Source organism: Bacillus rossius, chromosome 5 (genome assembly GCF_032445375.1).
Source record: "Bacillus rossius redtenbacheri isolate Brsri chromosome 5, Brsri_v3, whole genome shotgun sequence".
NCBI classification, from domain to species: Eukaryota; Metazoa; Arthropoda; class Insecta; order Phasmatodea; family Bacillidae; genus Bacillus; species Bacillus rossius.
The window spans coordinates 70013481-70030284 of record NC_086333.1 but is presented as its reverse complement, the minus strand read 5'-3'; the positions used below and the strand labels follow the sequence as shown (position 1 = coordinate 70030284).

The 16804-nt window shown below is 36.1% G+C and overlaps 1 protein-coding gene across 1 annotated transcript in view; it reads left to right on the top strand.

Annotated features, from left to right (window-relative positions):
* LOC134531981 (bystin) overlaps positions 1 to 16804 on the top strand; it is a 38155-nt gene that overhangs the window by 16900 nt on the left and 4451 nt on the right. Inside the window, exons 2-4 of the mRNA XM_063368085.1 lie at positions 5085 to 5267; positions 11500 to 11641; positions 12391 to 12540. Of these exons, the coding sequence (XP_063224155.1) occupies positions 5085 to 5267; positions 11500 to 11641; positions 12391 to 12540 (475 nt within the window). The remainder of the gene's footprint in view (positions 1 to 5084; positions 5268 to 11499; positions 11642 to 12390; positions 12541 to 16804) is intronic.

The following is a 16804-nucleotide window of genomic DNA, read 5'->3' as shown; positions in this document are numbered from 1 at the left end:
ACCAATTGGTGTTTATATGTGCCAATTTCGGAGGGCTGTAAAAGAGGCAGCAACAGATATGAATCTGAATCTGGTATACTCAGTTGTACCCAGAGTAGCGTAGTTTAAGGTGGTGTTATTCGTGATAAGGTAGAAAATTCGTTTTTCATTTTAAATCACCTTAAACCTGGCGATTTTACCTATAGGTGTTTAAATGTGCCAAGTTCGGAGGGCTGTAAAAGAGGCAGAAACAGATATGAATCTGAATCTGGTATACTGTGATGTACCCAGAGTAGCATAGTTTAAGGTCGTGTTATTCGTGATAAGGTAGAAAATTCGGTTTTCATTTTTAATCACCTTAAACTTGGCGATTTTGACCAATTGGTGTTTAAATGTGCCAAGTTCGGAAGGCTGTAAAAGAGGCAGAAACAGATATGATTCTGAATCTGGTATATTGTGTTGTACCCAGAGTAGCGTAGTTTAAGGTGGTGTTATTGGTATATAGGTAGAAAATTCGGTTTTCATTTTAAATCACCTTAAACATGGCGATTTTGACCAATTGGTGTTTAAATGTGCCAAGTTCGGAGGGCTGTAAAAGAGGCAGCAACAGATATGAATCTGAATCTGGTATACTGTGATGTACCCAGAGTAGCATATTTTAAGGTCGTGTTATTCGTGATAAGGTAGAAAATTCGGTTTTCATTTTAAATCACCTTAAACTGGGCGATTTTGACCTATGGGTGTTTAAATTTGCCAAGTTCGGGGGGCTGTAAAAGAGGCAGAAACAGATATGAATCTGAATCTGGTATACTGTGTTGTACCCAGAGTAGCGTAGTTTAAGGTGGTGTTATTCGTGATAAGGTAGAAAATTCGGTTTTCATTTTAAATCACCTTAAACCTGGCGATTTTACCTATAGGTGTTTAAATGTGCCAAGTTCGGAGGGCTGTAAAAGAGGCAGAAACAGATATGAATCTGAATCTGGTATACTGTGATGTACCCAGAGTAGCATAGTTTAAGGTCGTGTTATTCTTGATAAGGTAGAAAATTCGGTTTTCATTTTAAATCACCTTAAACTTGGCGATTTTGACCAATTGGTGTTTAAATGTGCCAAGTTCGGAGGGCTGTAAAAGAGGCAGAAACAGATATGAATCTGAATCTGGTATACTGTGTTGTACCCAGAGTAGCGTAGTTTAAGGTGGTGTTATTGGTATATAGGTAGAAAATTCGGTTTTCATTTTAAATCACCTTAAACATGGCGATTTTGACCAATTGTTGTTTAAATGTGCCAAATTCGGATGGCTGTAAAAGAGGCAGCAACAGATATGAATCTGAATCTGGTATACTGTGATGTACCCAGAGTAGCATATTTTAAGGTCGTGTTATTCGTGATAAGGTAGAAAATTCGGTTTTCATTTTAAATCACCTTAAACCTGGCGATTTTGACCTATGGGTGTTTAAATTTGCCAAGTTCGGGGGGCTGTAAAAGAGGCAGAAACAGATATGAATCTGAATCTGGTATACTGTGTTGTACCCAGAGTAGCGTAGTGTAAGGTGGTGTTATTCGTGATAAGGTAGAAAATTTGGTGTTCATTTTAAATCACCTTAAACTTGGCGATTTTGACCAATTGGTGTTAAAATGTGCCAAGTTCGGAGGGCTGTAAAAGAGGCAGAATCAGATATGAATCTGAATCTGGTATACTGTGTTGTACCCAGAGTAGCGTTGTTTAAGGTGGTGTTATTGGTATATAGGTAGAAAATTCGGTTTTCATTTTAAATCACCTTAAACATGGCGATTTTGACCAATTGGTGTTTAAATGTGCCAAGTTCGGAGGGCTGTAAAAGAGGCAGCAACAGATATGAATCTGAATCTGGTATACTGTGATGTACCCAGAGTAGCATATTTTAAGGTCGTGTTATTCGTGATAAGGTAGAAAATTCGGTTTTCATTTTAAATCACCTTAAACTTGGCGATTTTGACCTATGGGTGTTTAAATTTGCCAAGTTCGGAGGGCTGTAAAAGAGGCAGAAACAGATATGAATCTGAATCTGGTATACTGTGTTGTACCCAGAGTAGCGTAGTTTAAGGTGGTGTTATTCGTGATAAGGTAGAAAATTCGGTTTTCATTTTAAATCACCTTAAACTTGGCGATTTTGACCAATTGGTGTTTATATGTGCCAATTTCGGAGGGCTGTAAAAGAGGCAGCAACAGATATGAATCTGAATCTGGTATACTCAGTTGTACCCAGAGTAGCGTAGTTTAAGGTGGTGTTATTCGTGATAAGGTAGAAAATTCGTTTTTCATTTTAAATCACCTTAAACCTGGCGATTTTACCTATAGGTGTTTAAATGTGCCAAGTTCGGAGGGCTGTAAAAGAGGCAGAAACAGATATGAATCTGAATCTGGTATACTGTGATGTACCCAGAGTAGCATAGTTTAAGGTCGTGTTATTCGTGATAAGGTAGAAAATTCGGTTTTCATTTTTAATCACCTTAAACTTGGCGATTTTGACCAATTGGTGTTTAAATGTGCCAAGTTCGGAAGGCTGTAAAAGAGGCAGAAACAGATATGATTCTGAATCTGGTATATTGTGTTGTACCCAGAGTAGCGTAGTTTAAGGTGGTGTTATTGGTATATAGGTAGAAAATTCGGTTTTCATTTTAAATCACCTTAAACATGGCGATTTTGACCAATTGGTGTTTAAATGTGCCAAGTTCGGAGGGCTGTAAAAGAGGCAGCAACAGATATGAATCTGAATCTGGTATACTGTGATGTACCCAGAGTAGCATATTTTAAGGTCGTGTTATTCGTGATAAGGTAGAAAATTCGGTTTTCATTTTAAATCACCTTAAACTGGGCGATTTTGACCTATGGGTGTTTAAATTTGCCAAGTTCGGGGGGCTGTAAAAGAGGCAGAAACAGATATGAATCTGAATCTGGTATACTGTGTTGTACCCAGAGTAGCGTAGTTTAAGGTGGTGTTATTCGTGATAAGGTAGAAAATTCGGTTTTCATTTTAAATCACCTTAAACCTGGCGATTTTACCTATAGGTGTTTAAATGTGCCAAGTTCGGAGGGCTGTAAAAGAGGCAGAAACAGATATGAATCTGAATCTGGTATACTGTGATGTACCCAGAGTAGCATAGTTTAAGGTCGTGTTATTCTTGATAAGGTAGAAAATTCGGTTTTCATTTTAAATCACCTTAAACTTGGCGATTTTGACCAATTGGTGTTTAAATGTGCCAAGTTCGGAGGGCTGTAAAAGAGGCAGAAACAGATATGAATCTGAATCTGGTATACTGTGTTGTACCCAGAGTAGCGTAGTTTAAGGTGGTGTTATTGGTATATAGGTAGAAAATTCGGTTTTCATTTTAAATCACCTTAAACATGGCGATTTTGACCAATTGGTGTTTAAATGTGCCAAGTTCGGAGGGCTGTAAAAGAGGCAGCAACAGATATGAATCTGAATCTGGTATACTGTGATGTACCCAGAGTAGCATATTTTAAGGTCGTGTTATTCGTGATAAGGTAGAAAATTCGGTTTTCATTTTAAATCACCTTAAACTGGGCGATTTTGACCTATGGGTGTTTAAATTTGCCAAGTTCGGGGGGCTGTAAAAGAGGCAGAAACAGATATGAATCTGAATCTGGTATACTGTGTTGTACCCAGAGTAGCGTAGTTTAAGGTGGTGTTATTCGTGATAAGGTAGAAAATTCGTTTTTCATTTTAAATCACCTTAAACCTGGCGATTTTTACCTATGGGTGTTTAAAAGTGCCAAGTTCGGGGGGCTGTAAAAGAGGCAGAAACAGATGTTTATAAATAATTTTTCTTGTTAAATGCACATTTACCATATAATTTCTTTATGTCCTTCTTGCACTGAAGCCGTGGATCATTTTCGTTCGGTTTTATCGTGCTGTACTATAATTATGGTACGCGCTGGAAAACGAATCTGAGATTCGAATCTAACTTCACCTGAGTCTTTCCCCAGCCCCCCTCCCCCCCACGAATTACATTATTCATTCTCACCAGCCTTTCCACCTTCCTCCTTTCTTGCAGTGTGTCCCACCCCTGCTCCTTCATCATCACCGATGGTCTGTGAGTTTCCCCCATCCTGCCTTCGCCTTCCCTTCTCCTCCACATATTCGTTACCCATCTCGCTGCCTTGCGCTGCACCCTCTCCAACTCCTCAATTTCCTTCTCCACATAGGGGTCCCACACCGCAGCGGCATACTCCAACACTGGCCGTACCAATGTCACGTACGGCTTTTCCTTTACATTCCTACCTGTCCCTTTCAGTGTCCTGCTAAGCAGCCCTAACCCCATTCTGCCCTTCGTCACCACCTTCTTGACCTGCTTTGATATTCTAACAACCTTCAGGAATGAACTACAGAAAAGATTTGATGACCTTGAATTCATGAGAAAATCACAGCTTACCAGCGGCACATACTAATGGTTAAGTTCTATAATAGCATATAAACAATATGAAAATAATGATGATGTGTTTGTGTGTTGTCAGTGTTTCTTGATATTCTGTAGACACATTTTTTAAAAAAATGATTTTATTTTTAACTGTTTAATCACAAATCTCAGTACAATGCTTCTCGGAGTTTGAGCAGAGTGCACACCTGTCTTAACATCTGCGTATTATCCTCTGGTTTTCTCAGTTAAGTTAAATTCTTAAAGGGTATTAAATGCTACAGGGAAATGGATGTTCTTTCCATGGTTGGTAGGTGTTCTGGGTTGGTGAAGGGGGCAGGAAGGGATGGCACACAGTGGTCAAAGAGGGTAAATAATACTTAATAAAAATTAAGAATTAATTTAAAAATAAAAATGTTGCTTATATCATAATTATCTCACTACTTATTGAGGATGGCACTTTAAAATATTGTTTTATAAAATATAAAACACTGTTTCACTAGAGACACCATCAACAAATATTTTTTTAAAATCAACAGTGTTTGTTCAGTTGCTTGTCACCAATTCAGTGTTCTACTATTGCACCACTTTGATCACTATGTACGTACAATCATTATATATTTGTGTAACCTATTCTGTTGCTGAATATTGTCCGGTTCATCAGAGATGAACGTTGATTTGTTCCAGTTCGTGGACTCGAACCTCTCCCAGCGCATCTTGGAACAGGCGCGACTGCAGCAGGATGAGATTGAAGATGACATGGGGCCTTCGGCAAGGAAGCCGCCTGCTGCCCCCAGACTTGGGGCCGGCTCTGACGAGTCTGACGGCGAAGAAACTGACAGCATGGCAGGAGATTTCTATGAAAAGATTGTAAGCGTGGTCGTGTTCGTAACTTGTTGGGGAGTGGCGGGGACCTTCTAAAACAGATTTCGGAACACTTATTAGACTTATGAGGTACATCCGTACCAGTGGTTACTTACTTGTAATTGGTGGCTGTCTGTGAGAGAAGGCCATTCAGGATGAGTTTTTCTTTCGCAATGGCTGTGATTCATTTGCTGACTGTAGACATGTCCCAGAAATTAAATCAACCAATTACAAAAGACAGACGATGCTAAAGGGGTTTTAACACACAGCAGAGTAGTTTGAATCTTTTTGCGAAAAACACATGCCCCTGCCAATACCTTAATAGATTGCCTGACATTTATAATTAGTTGACTGGAAAAATTCATGGGTTTAGTGACTATGAGATTCACCACAGCCCTCTGTAGGCTGGTGCAAACACTATTTTTTTAACGCAAAGTGAATATCAAATGGAATTTTTAAAATGTTCTCGGAGTCTAATTGAATTGCGAATATTCTTCTCGGCGAAGCTGTATTACACTTATTTTATAAAATACGGAATGGAAGTGTAAAAAAAAAAATAATTTTACATTTGTAATGTTTGAATTTATTAAATGATTAACCAATTAGGCCCTTTATATAAAATCATTCAATAAAAATTATAAAATAATCATGCATACTATTAATATAGAAGGATTCATAATAGCAAATGGGAGTGCCAACTTTGTTTTTTTAAATAACCAGTTTTATTGAAGCATAATATACATCACAAAAAAAAGAACTAGGTAAAGGCTTTCATGAGCTAATCTTAGGCTTCCAGTGTTTTAAAGCTTTGCAACAAGTGTTAATCTTCACATCAGATGCAAAGCTTTGCATCACAACCGAAGCTCCAAACAAAACAAACAACAAATTTCCTGGGGAAATCAAATCAAATATTGAAAAGTTTTCTGATTGATCCGCTTAGTCGAAGCTTTGCACAGGCCTAGCGCTCTGTATATTGTTTGCTCGGGCAAATGTCACCTTTTCATTGGCTGCTTACTAACGAGACGTGTTAACATGGTAGCCTGTGACTAATTATTATTATTTTTTATAAAGGTTTCTCATTTGCCTAAAATTCACTAGATAGACATTTAGCTACTAATAGAAGCTGCTCAAAGATATACGTATGTATGTAAACTTAAACCTATCGTTAAATATGAATCTGCATATTTTATGACTGTTAATAATTAGGACATTACTGTTTTTTTTTTTTGTTCAGTAGGCAGAGGTGCCCCCCCCCCCCCCAAACACTATGACTCACCCCCCCCCCCCCCCAACACTATGACTCACCCCCCCCCCCAACCTAATGATGGGCCCCCCCCCCCCCCCCAAAATTTTTTTATGCCATTTTCTCAATGATTTACTCAATTATTTTATAATATTATACGTTTTTAGTATTATATTTTATCACATTTTGCATTAATTAAAACTGATTTTCTAATAATAATTTTGGTCATATCAGGCAATATTTCCATCCTGAACCGACAGATGCCAAACTGCTTTTGTTGAGGAAAGTGCGGGGTTGCCAATTTGATTTACAAGATCCCTTTCAATTATCAAAGCACCAGAAACGTATTTTCACATTAGAAGCTATAATTATGTAAATAATATATACATTTTTCTCGTCTTTTAACGCCCCCCCCCCCCCCCCCCCCCTGAAATTTTAATGACGCAGTCTGCGTCGTTACCCCCCCTTGTGGGCACCCCTGCAGTAGGCATAAATAAATAATGATGTGTTTGAACAAGGTTGGCTTTTTTAAACCATGGTTTAAATTAAGTGGTTTTTATAAAATAAAACCAATTTTTTTTCAATGTATTTTTTAATGGAATATCTTAATTCTTTTTTTTTAATGAAAGGTCTGATTCTACTCTAATAGCAGCAAAAGTTAGCTCATTAATGTTTCTTGTGATTTACAGGAACAAAAAATTATATACCTACTTTTCAAGATCTTATCATTTAAATTATATGAATACATAGTTGGAAATTATACCCAGCTAAATACTCCTGTAAAATTAAATTAATTAGTGAATTGTAGACAGATTGTAAAAAGAGAGGAAATTATTAAATTTATTATTTAAAAAAAAATCCTTATTGTGTGGGAAACACCCATTCTATGGATGTGTGAAAATACCCTTTCTGTAGTTAAGTCTCAGCCAGACGTGCAGATTTGCTGGATTTAAGTTCTTTGATGTTATAACTTTTCTGGTTTAACATGAGTGGCAGAAAGTAGGATTATGTATGGCTTTCATTTGAACATGCTGAGAATAAAAATAATTAATGTAATAAAAATGCTGGTTTGAACAAAAAAAAACCTGGTTTAAACCAACCAAACCAGATTGCATTTTTTTTTTCAAACTGGTTTTTTTACAACTCTTTTTTTGAATGACATCTGTCATTCTTATGCAGTTATAGCCCTAACAGTTATCCTAAATGTCAAACCAAGATTGTCACAAAAATCATAAAGTGCCGAGTTGCACTGTCTCTTCGCCAGGTGTTGGGAATTTGTGTAATTTGAAACCATTGCTTGCTGAGCAAACGTGAGAACTATGATATGAACAACTGATTTTACTGTGCCATCTTTTTAGCTTCACTGAAGTTGGAAAATTTGATGATAAAGTAAATTTGTGCCAGTAAGTTTCTGAATGGATGAAAAAATGTATAAGGAAAACTTCCGGTGACTTCCTAGTCAATTATAGTCTTTAACGTTAGAATTTGTGCTTTGACTGTTTTCTTGGTAAATAAAGTTACTAGGAAACAATTTTTTTTTTGTGTTGAAGGCAAACAACATGTATCTAGAATTAACATTAAGTTAGGTTTTTGGAAGCATACTGTGTTGGTCTGTTCTGTCGTCGTGTTTTCAGAACCTGTTTAATTTCATTGCTGTGTTCCCATGTGCGTCGTCGTATTGTCAATGTGTTATCCAAATAATCTATTTAGTATTATCATTGGTTTGTTCTTTCTGCCACTGTAATGTCCAAGGTGGTTGTCTGTCTGTATTTACTGTTCTTGTTGCAACTGTCTCATCATTGTCAGCACACTGTGTTCATCTGTGCTATGATTTTGTTTTGACAAATTCCTTCCACTGAATTTTCTGTGCTTTCCATACTTTTAACATCTGAAATCGGCTAATTTTGGCTTTTTTTTCCTTTTGTGTTTTTGTGTTTTCATCTTTCTTTGTCCATTCTTAGGGTTTTCCCTAAGGCATATAGAGCAAACTAGCAATCCCATATGCCCAAGATAATTATTTTAATTAATCTTTCCCAATGCAAAAATCATTCAAGAACGTAAAATTGCTATGTTTAGAACTCATCTGTGCATTTCCCATAAGAGGAATAACAGAAAATACACAGTTCTATCAGTTGTTTACATGTTTAGTTTCTATCTGTGTGTTAATATTTCACTGTCGCAGATTTTATTTTGTTAAAAATAAGACACGTGGAGTACTCATAGCGGCCGGCATGTGTTGGAACCTAGCATTGAGACGCGGCGTGGGCATGTGAAGGGGAAGTTAACGCAGAGAGGGAGAGTGTGTCGCCAGGTGATGATGATTGGGCTGAGAGCTGGTATAGAGAAGGAAGAGGGTGGATTTCAGATGTTTAGTGATTGTTCATTCCCCTATTTGAATTGTTTCTTTGATCGAGATGGTGTAAGTCAACTCATGCGCACTCTACTTGCCGGAACTTGCAGAGTGATTTCAGCGCGCAGATTGCTCTGCACACCCTTAACCTTCTCTCCTTCCACCAATCAGTCTTCACGGAGAACTACCAGGGTTTCACCTTGAGCTTCGAGGACACAGTGCGTCGATAATTTTACCAGCAAGTCCTGTTAACTGGGAAATTCTGAAGAGGGTTTTAGTGTACTTTATTATGTTGTTGGTATATTTTTAGTAGTGCTGGGTTGATTCTGATTCTGGAATCAGCGGATTTAATTAATTCCAACAGAATCAATTGATTCAGAGTTCAGAGGTTTTGGTCAATTCTTCCCTGATAGCACAATTTTGAAATTAGGATTTTTGTATTTCTCAATTCAATACTTTAAAAAAGTATTTTTGTCTGACTAATTGAGTGATTTTCTATGCCGCACTAAGCAGCCGCTATCTCACTGATCAGCTGATTCCCCACCAATCTGCAGCTACCGCTCTAATCTGTTGATACCACACTAATCGTCCGATGCCTCACTGATCAGCCGATTGCCCCCTATTATGCAGATTTCTCACCAATCGGCCGATACCTCTCTAAAGGCACATCTACAATTGCAATTTCCTAAATTATGTCAGACGGACAGTAATAGCTGATTGGTCCATGTGACCCTCTGACATCATGGGTGGTGTGGGCAATGGTCCGAATCTCCCTGGTCCAAATACATTGGTCAACTTGAACTTTTTGCCCCAATCTGTGTCCTTTGGTAGCCTAGAAGATGGACACTCGTGACATTTGCTGTTTCCAGTCCCCGTTTTAAAATGTAAACAGATGACAATAGATAGTGTGGTAGGAAGCCAAAAATAACAAGAATAATCTTTTTTAGTTGTTTTCATTTGCGAATGGCACTTTTCAAAGTCTGAACAAACAAATTCATTTTTGCAGTTTAATTAGAATTCATTTATTAGCATTTACTTATTGCTTACCAAATAATTAAATGTTATTGAACCCCCACAAATTTCACAATCAAATGAATATTCAAAACTTAGCTGCATGCTCATTTTCAATGTATGAAAACAATAAACAAAAGCAATCAAAAAACACTTATTTTGGTACATACTCTACGTTTGCTGTGCTCTAGTTGACTGCTTTAGAAATCAGTAGATTCGAACACCGGACATTGCAATTGTAGACAGTAGTTTTCTGCCCAATAATGTGACTTCTTTGATTTAAGGATAAGGACACAGACCACCCACAGGTTCGGACTGTTACAGACTAGCCTTAATCAGCCAATATCCCACTAATCTGGGGTTACCCATCAAACTGCTTAGGCTAGCTCAATTAATAAGATTTTTATGTTTGTATGTTTTGATTTATAAGTGTTTTCACAGATTTATCAGGCCGTTGAACCAATTTTCCAGATTTAATGGGTATTTTGTTCATTTAACACGGTAACACTGATTTTTTTAAAAAAAATTTATTTGTACAGCCAAATTTGGTAAAAAAAAGTGCTATCTAAACATTATTTTGTTACAGCTGTCATTACCTCACAATTCCATAAGTTTGTTGATGTTTTATTTTAACGAGTATTTACTCTTTTCTTAATTCAAGAATTATATACAATTTTGTCACCACATAAAAATTCTGAAAATTTATGTATGTGTAATTATAGTGCCTAGGCTTTGTCATCAGTTTATTAATTGCAATGGTTGTAAGTAAACCACTAAATATATATTTTTTTCCCAATCACATTAGTAAATAACACCAAGATTTTTGTATCAAAGTATACAAATCAGGAATAGTTTGATAAGCATTAAAGTATTATTTTAAAAATTAAAAGAATCTGATGGAATCGGAATAAAAATCTAGGAATCGAATCACAAATATAAGAATCGAAACTGGTATCAGAATGAGCATATTTTTTAAATCAAACTGAACACTAATATTTAGGAGTTACGACTATTTAAAAATTTCAAATTTTTGTTGAATACCTTTTTTTTTATTTTTTACTTATTGATATTTTAATAGCCTACAAAAGTTTAGAGTTATTAGCTGTCACAGCTGTTCCGTGACATTGTGCCATAAATACTTCCAGAATTTTTTTTTTTTAGTTTTCTGCAACATAGTACACACATAATTTTATATGTTATTATGATTTAAATTTAATAATAACACTCCGTTTTTATGTATTTAATCATTTGGATTTACAAAAAAAACATGGTTTAAGAAAATGCTTTGCCAGATTTTTCATTTACTTGCATTTCACACCACTTTGTTATGATTTCAGGTAAGCTTTATCCAGTTTATATTTCTATGTGTTTTCATTTTATGGTCTTGTGCATCAATTTTTCTTGGCCTTCCATTAAATTTAAGAAAAAATATATTAGTTTTTTACATATATTAATTAGATTAAGAGAGTTATTCAGTATTCCTGAATAATTAGATATTTTACTAAATATTTTATCAATAAAAAATGTGGATTTGCAGGAACACTTCAAGTGTTTGGAAGTAGCAGATGGTATTTGGTTGAAAGCAGGCTTGTGGTGCACTCGCAAAGTGCTGGAATGCCCGTGCTTGGTCGCAGGAAGTGGACGAGGAGGACGAGCGGGCGCTGGAGATGTTCATGAGCGCCAACCCTGCGCCCCGCCGGACGCTCGCCGACATCATCATGGAGAAGGTGACGGAGAAGCAGACGGAGCTGCAGACGCAGTGCTCGGACGCTGGGAGTGAGTGCTGGCTGCTACGACGCATGTTTCGTCCACCATTCAAATGATATTCATTGTAGATGCAAAACTACGTATGTCATTTTTTTTTGTGAGCTTACGTTCTCAAAGGGGTTAGTGATGGTACGGATCAAAAGAGGGATGTATCTCAGAATCAGTGGTATATTAGATTTGAAATGAAATGCCATTGTGGGTAAAAAAAGTTTTTAGTTAGACGTATTACCATTTATCTTTCGTAAATAATGTGCTGTTTTGAACCAAATATTTATTTTAGAGAAATGTCATATTAAAATAAGGGCTGCATTTTATAACAGATTATGTCTTAGATTTGAGTAAATATAACAGTATTGCCATTTACCTTGTACAAATAATTGTGTTTTATAAATATATATATATTTTAATATTTCAGATAAAGACTGCAGCATATTTTAAACAGTAGCATCTTAGATTTCAGTAAAAATAACTGTATTACTATATACTGTTAACCATTCACCTTTTATGTTACTTAAAATTGGAGTGCTTTTGCGAGAAATCCTTTCTTTTTGGAGAAACTGCACGTTCAAAGAGGGTTGCATCTTATGATCAATGGCATCTTAGATTTATGTTAATATGAGTATTACAATTGACCTTGTACAAATAATAATGTTACTTTTAAGTGATTTTTTTGAGAAAACTTTTTAGAGAAACTATAGATTGAAAGAGGGCTGTGTCTATAACGGACGGTGTCTAACTGACCTGGCGTGCGGGGTCAGGCTTGCAGGTCCAGGAGCTGGACCCGCGGGTGAGGCAGATGTACGAGGGCGTGCGAGACGTGCTGGCCAAGTACCGCAGCGGCAAGCTGCCCAAGGCCTTCAAGATCGTCCCCAGCCTCCGCAACTGGGAGCAGATCCTCTACGTGACGGGTGAGAGCCTCGCCTTGCTCTCCGAGAGTCGGGCCCTCGGAGGCCCGCCCGGTCGGGAGTATGTGTGTCTGTGTCGGTGAGGTGTGGTGATGAGTGCCATTGTCGCAGCACGGTATCCCCTCTAAGCACATACGTAGCTCTGAACTGGCAGCCGTTCTTCTCATCGTGCATGAGGCAACTATGAGATTGTAGTGGTAACCATAACATTGTATGATGAAGAAATGAAGATGAAGATGTATCACATGTCCTTTGAGTGCTTTCAAGGATCTGTACCAGGTGTTCGATGACCAAAAATTATCGTAAAAAAACACGTTTTTACCCATTTTCACCCTTATAAAAATATAGTTTGAAAACAAAATACTGTTACAGAACTACTCCTCCGCCTTCAGCATATCCATTGAGACTTTATGTAAAGTGAACCCACTCCGATATCTTAAGTAGTTTTTAAATTGAGTGATTTTTCTGAAGTTCTGCTTTTAGTATGTGCGGCCAGATAGGCGGGGCCCTAAAGGGGAGAAGCCAGTGGTGAAGCAATAGGGGAGGATGAACTGTCCGTAAAAACCAATTTACTGCAAGGTTCTCTGTTTCTCTCTTGTGATAAATAAAGAGCAAGGTTCTGCTAGGCTCCGAACCAATTTCCTAGTGGTTTGAGTCGAGTGACCATGTCATGTGCGTGGCTTAGTTGCTCAAGTAGAACAGGATGTCTTCTGATCATGAAAGTCATGAAAGAGTCTTCAAATATTCATTAACATTGCAGAAAGTCTTAAAACTGTAATTAATGTCAATAATGTCAAAGTTGTTTCTACAATCCTAAAATTCATATCATTGCTAAGTGACATTTTTTTCAATCAGTTTTTTTGTTTCTTCATTTAGCGTCTTCTCACGATGTGTTTCGCCAAAAAATCCAACAGAATGCTCTGCTGTGGTCTGTTTTCTAACAATGGCTATCATTCTGTTCCAGCATGGCACATGAAGATTTTAAGCTCTCTTGAAAAATTTGCTTTTTGACTCATAGGTTGTAACAACTCAGATCGGCCCGGCTAAAAGATGACTTGATTTGCAACATGTATAAACACTTCAAAAAATTATAAAAAAATTAGAATGTTTGCCAAAAAAATGTTTGTTGATATTTTAATTGAGGGGTGAAGTACAAACTTGGTTATGCAGTTTTTACTTAAGGAAAAAGATTTTAAAAACTTTTACGTAGCTTTATTTAGTTTCTGCACAAAAACAAACACTGTCCACCATAAAAAAACCATGGCGTCACAGAGTCACGCACCTGTTTCCTGTTTACTCAAACAATACCACATGTTCCAGAATCATTATTAAAGCTTTGGAATAGCTTCAAACATCATATATAGGCATTAAAACAAAATTTAAAATAAATAATATACATTAACCACCTAATAACTTAGACAACTGAGAACCAGTAAAATTATAGTTAAACTGCTTTTCTAAATAAAACATCTTGACAGAAAAATTATTTACAATAACATTAATAATGATAAAATACAAGTTAAAAAAACTAGTTCACTATAACCTTGAAACTCTATAATCCTCTGAATTAATAAAACATCATATTAATTCCTCAAAAATTCCTTTAAAAGCTGGGGAGAGCAAAGTCTTCCAACATTACAGTTCTACTCAAAGTTAATTCAGTTGTGGTTATAAAAAAACAATTATTATAAGGTTTAATAAATTGTTGAATTATAAAGTTTGGCTCTGTAAATAAATAAAGTATTGAAAATAATATCCAGATAAACTATCTAAACTGTAATTATATTTTCATTAATATCTGTGATGTATGAACATCTCACTTTGATAGTAAAGTTAAGTAACTTCAAATGCAAATTGTAGACAGTTTTAGTACAATTTTCATGTGATTCACTTCATTCGAATAGTTTTTGAATGAGTTCAGTAATTATGGACAATGACTTCAAATATAATCCAATTTAATCAATTTAATCAATTTCAAACTGTATTATTTCAATACTTCTGATTATTATACATATTTCTAAATATTAAATTAAATATCCCATCAAATTTACTAGGACTTAAGATTCTCAGCGGCAGTAGCCGGAAATTCTGGAATAAATTATAAGAAGTTGCAAACAATGGTTAAAGACTAAGCAACTTGTAATCTCAATTGATTACTTCAGAACTTAAAATGGGTAATTTCCAAATTCATTAGTCATTACTGAATTTACATATAGCAATATTCACAATCTATGTATATAACTGTATAATATAAATTTTAAAGCAAATTTCAAAGGGTTGGACACGAACTTGTAGTTGGACTATAATCACGTCAAAATCTCCGTTAAGCTAGATACACAGACTTAACTAACCATCTCACTTGATTAGATGTGTGTAACCTTGTCACACACGTTGTCTTGATAAGGACCAAACTCTTAATGAAGATGTTGATGGAATCGTATTCAACAGCGAAACCTGCTATGGCACTGCAAATAACTCCACTTCATCCAGGGAACTCCAGACAACCTCTAGCCACGTTGACACGGCACTCGATCTGGATCTTGTAAAATATTGCCCCGGAACTGGAGTCTTACTGTGATTCACCCCTATGTATCCAGGAACTCAGTCTCTGTGAACTTCAGATGTCTTCCTTCGGCTGGTTGGTGGTCCTTGATCCAGTCCTCATCTAAATAGAATATTATATAGTGTGTTTTCTTTCTGGATTTTTATAGTGTTAAAGCTGTAGTGTCGATACAATGCTTTATATATCAATTTAAATTTTTGAAACAATGAAATTTTTTACTTCAATCTTCAATGTTTGAGACAAACTTTGTTTTCTTGGATTTATAGTATTGTTTCTCAGATAATGGTCGTGCATTGATTTAAATGACAAATTTTATATCTTCTAGCGAAACTTCAAACTCAATGTACTTAATAACACGACTGGCTAACAGTACGTAAGAAATCAAACTAACATTCTAATTTGAACATTTTGTTGTTGATTCCTTAAAACGACTCTCTTTTAAACATAAGCTGCCTAAAACTGCTTGGGACTATCCAAACCAAAAGTGACCAATCCTGCTGACGTTACAAGTTTATATCCATGTAATATTTTAGACTACTTTTGTAGTATTGATTGGTACTTGCAAATATTTACTTATTTTAGCAAGCCAAGATAAAATATTTAAAAATGTATTAAATAAAATGTATAACCAGAAAACATACAGAATAGATATACATACCCTCTTTTATCGCATAATCGTTGCACACGCATATAATTGCGCACTGATATTTTAGGGCGTCAAAATTTGGATAAAAAAACCTTTCGCGTAAACGTTGCATGATGATTTTGATCCAGCTATTAGATTCCGAGCGCTTTGTGTAGGTATCTTTTCCGTTTAAAACGGTGTATTTTAAAGTAGAAATCTAATATTTATTTGAAAATTACCTCTTATTTAATTAAACGGAAATACGAAGTTGTCTGATGTGTAAATTTTCTTTTAAAGATGTTTTTAAACGTTATAACCTTTATCTGTTGGTTTGCGTCGCCGCGGTGTACCACTTACAAAAATGTAGGCAGCGCTAGTTGCCATCATTCATGTTTGGTTATGTTGCTTCCCGTATAGAGCGCACACACGTAGTCGAATATTGATATCTCGCCAACTGCATGCAACGCGCGCTCTCTGTCGAGTGCCAAGTTAACTACATTTGATGGCCTGCACGACGATAGTTATGCGCTCGTTCAGGCTCGCATTTGGATCACAGATTTTGTTTTTCTATTTAAAGTAGAAGAAAGGTTTTTGTTGCATCACTTATTAATTTAAATTGTTTGGCGTGGTTCTTATACTTCACTTTTTTTTAAATAAACGTACTTTCCATGAATGGGTTTTGTTTTTATGAATACCTTTACCCACCAAACAAAAATTTTTTTCCGAATAAACTTCGCACCCCTACTTTTCAAACTTGATTTTAGCATAAAATGTGCGACAATCATGCGATAAAACACGGTACTTGAATTCAAAATATTGCAAAGGTTAAAATATCATTCGTAAATTTAACATTGTTTGTAACTCTTTGCTGTGAAGGTGATTAAGTCCTTCCTTCATAGAGTCACAGTTCATAAGAGTCTCTGGGACATGTTTCATACACTGTGTATGAGTGAATAAACATCAGTTTTGAACCAAACATGATTCAACCATCAACATTTCGAGGTAATGCACGGTAAGTTTAAAAAACCCAGGGAGAGAAAAAAAAAATACTGCAGTGTTTGTTAATAGGAGCGGTGAAG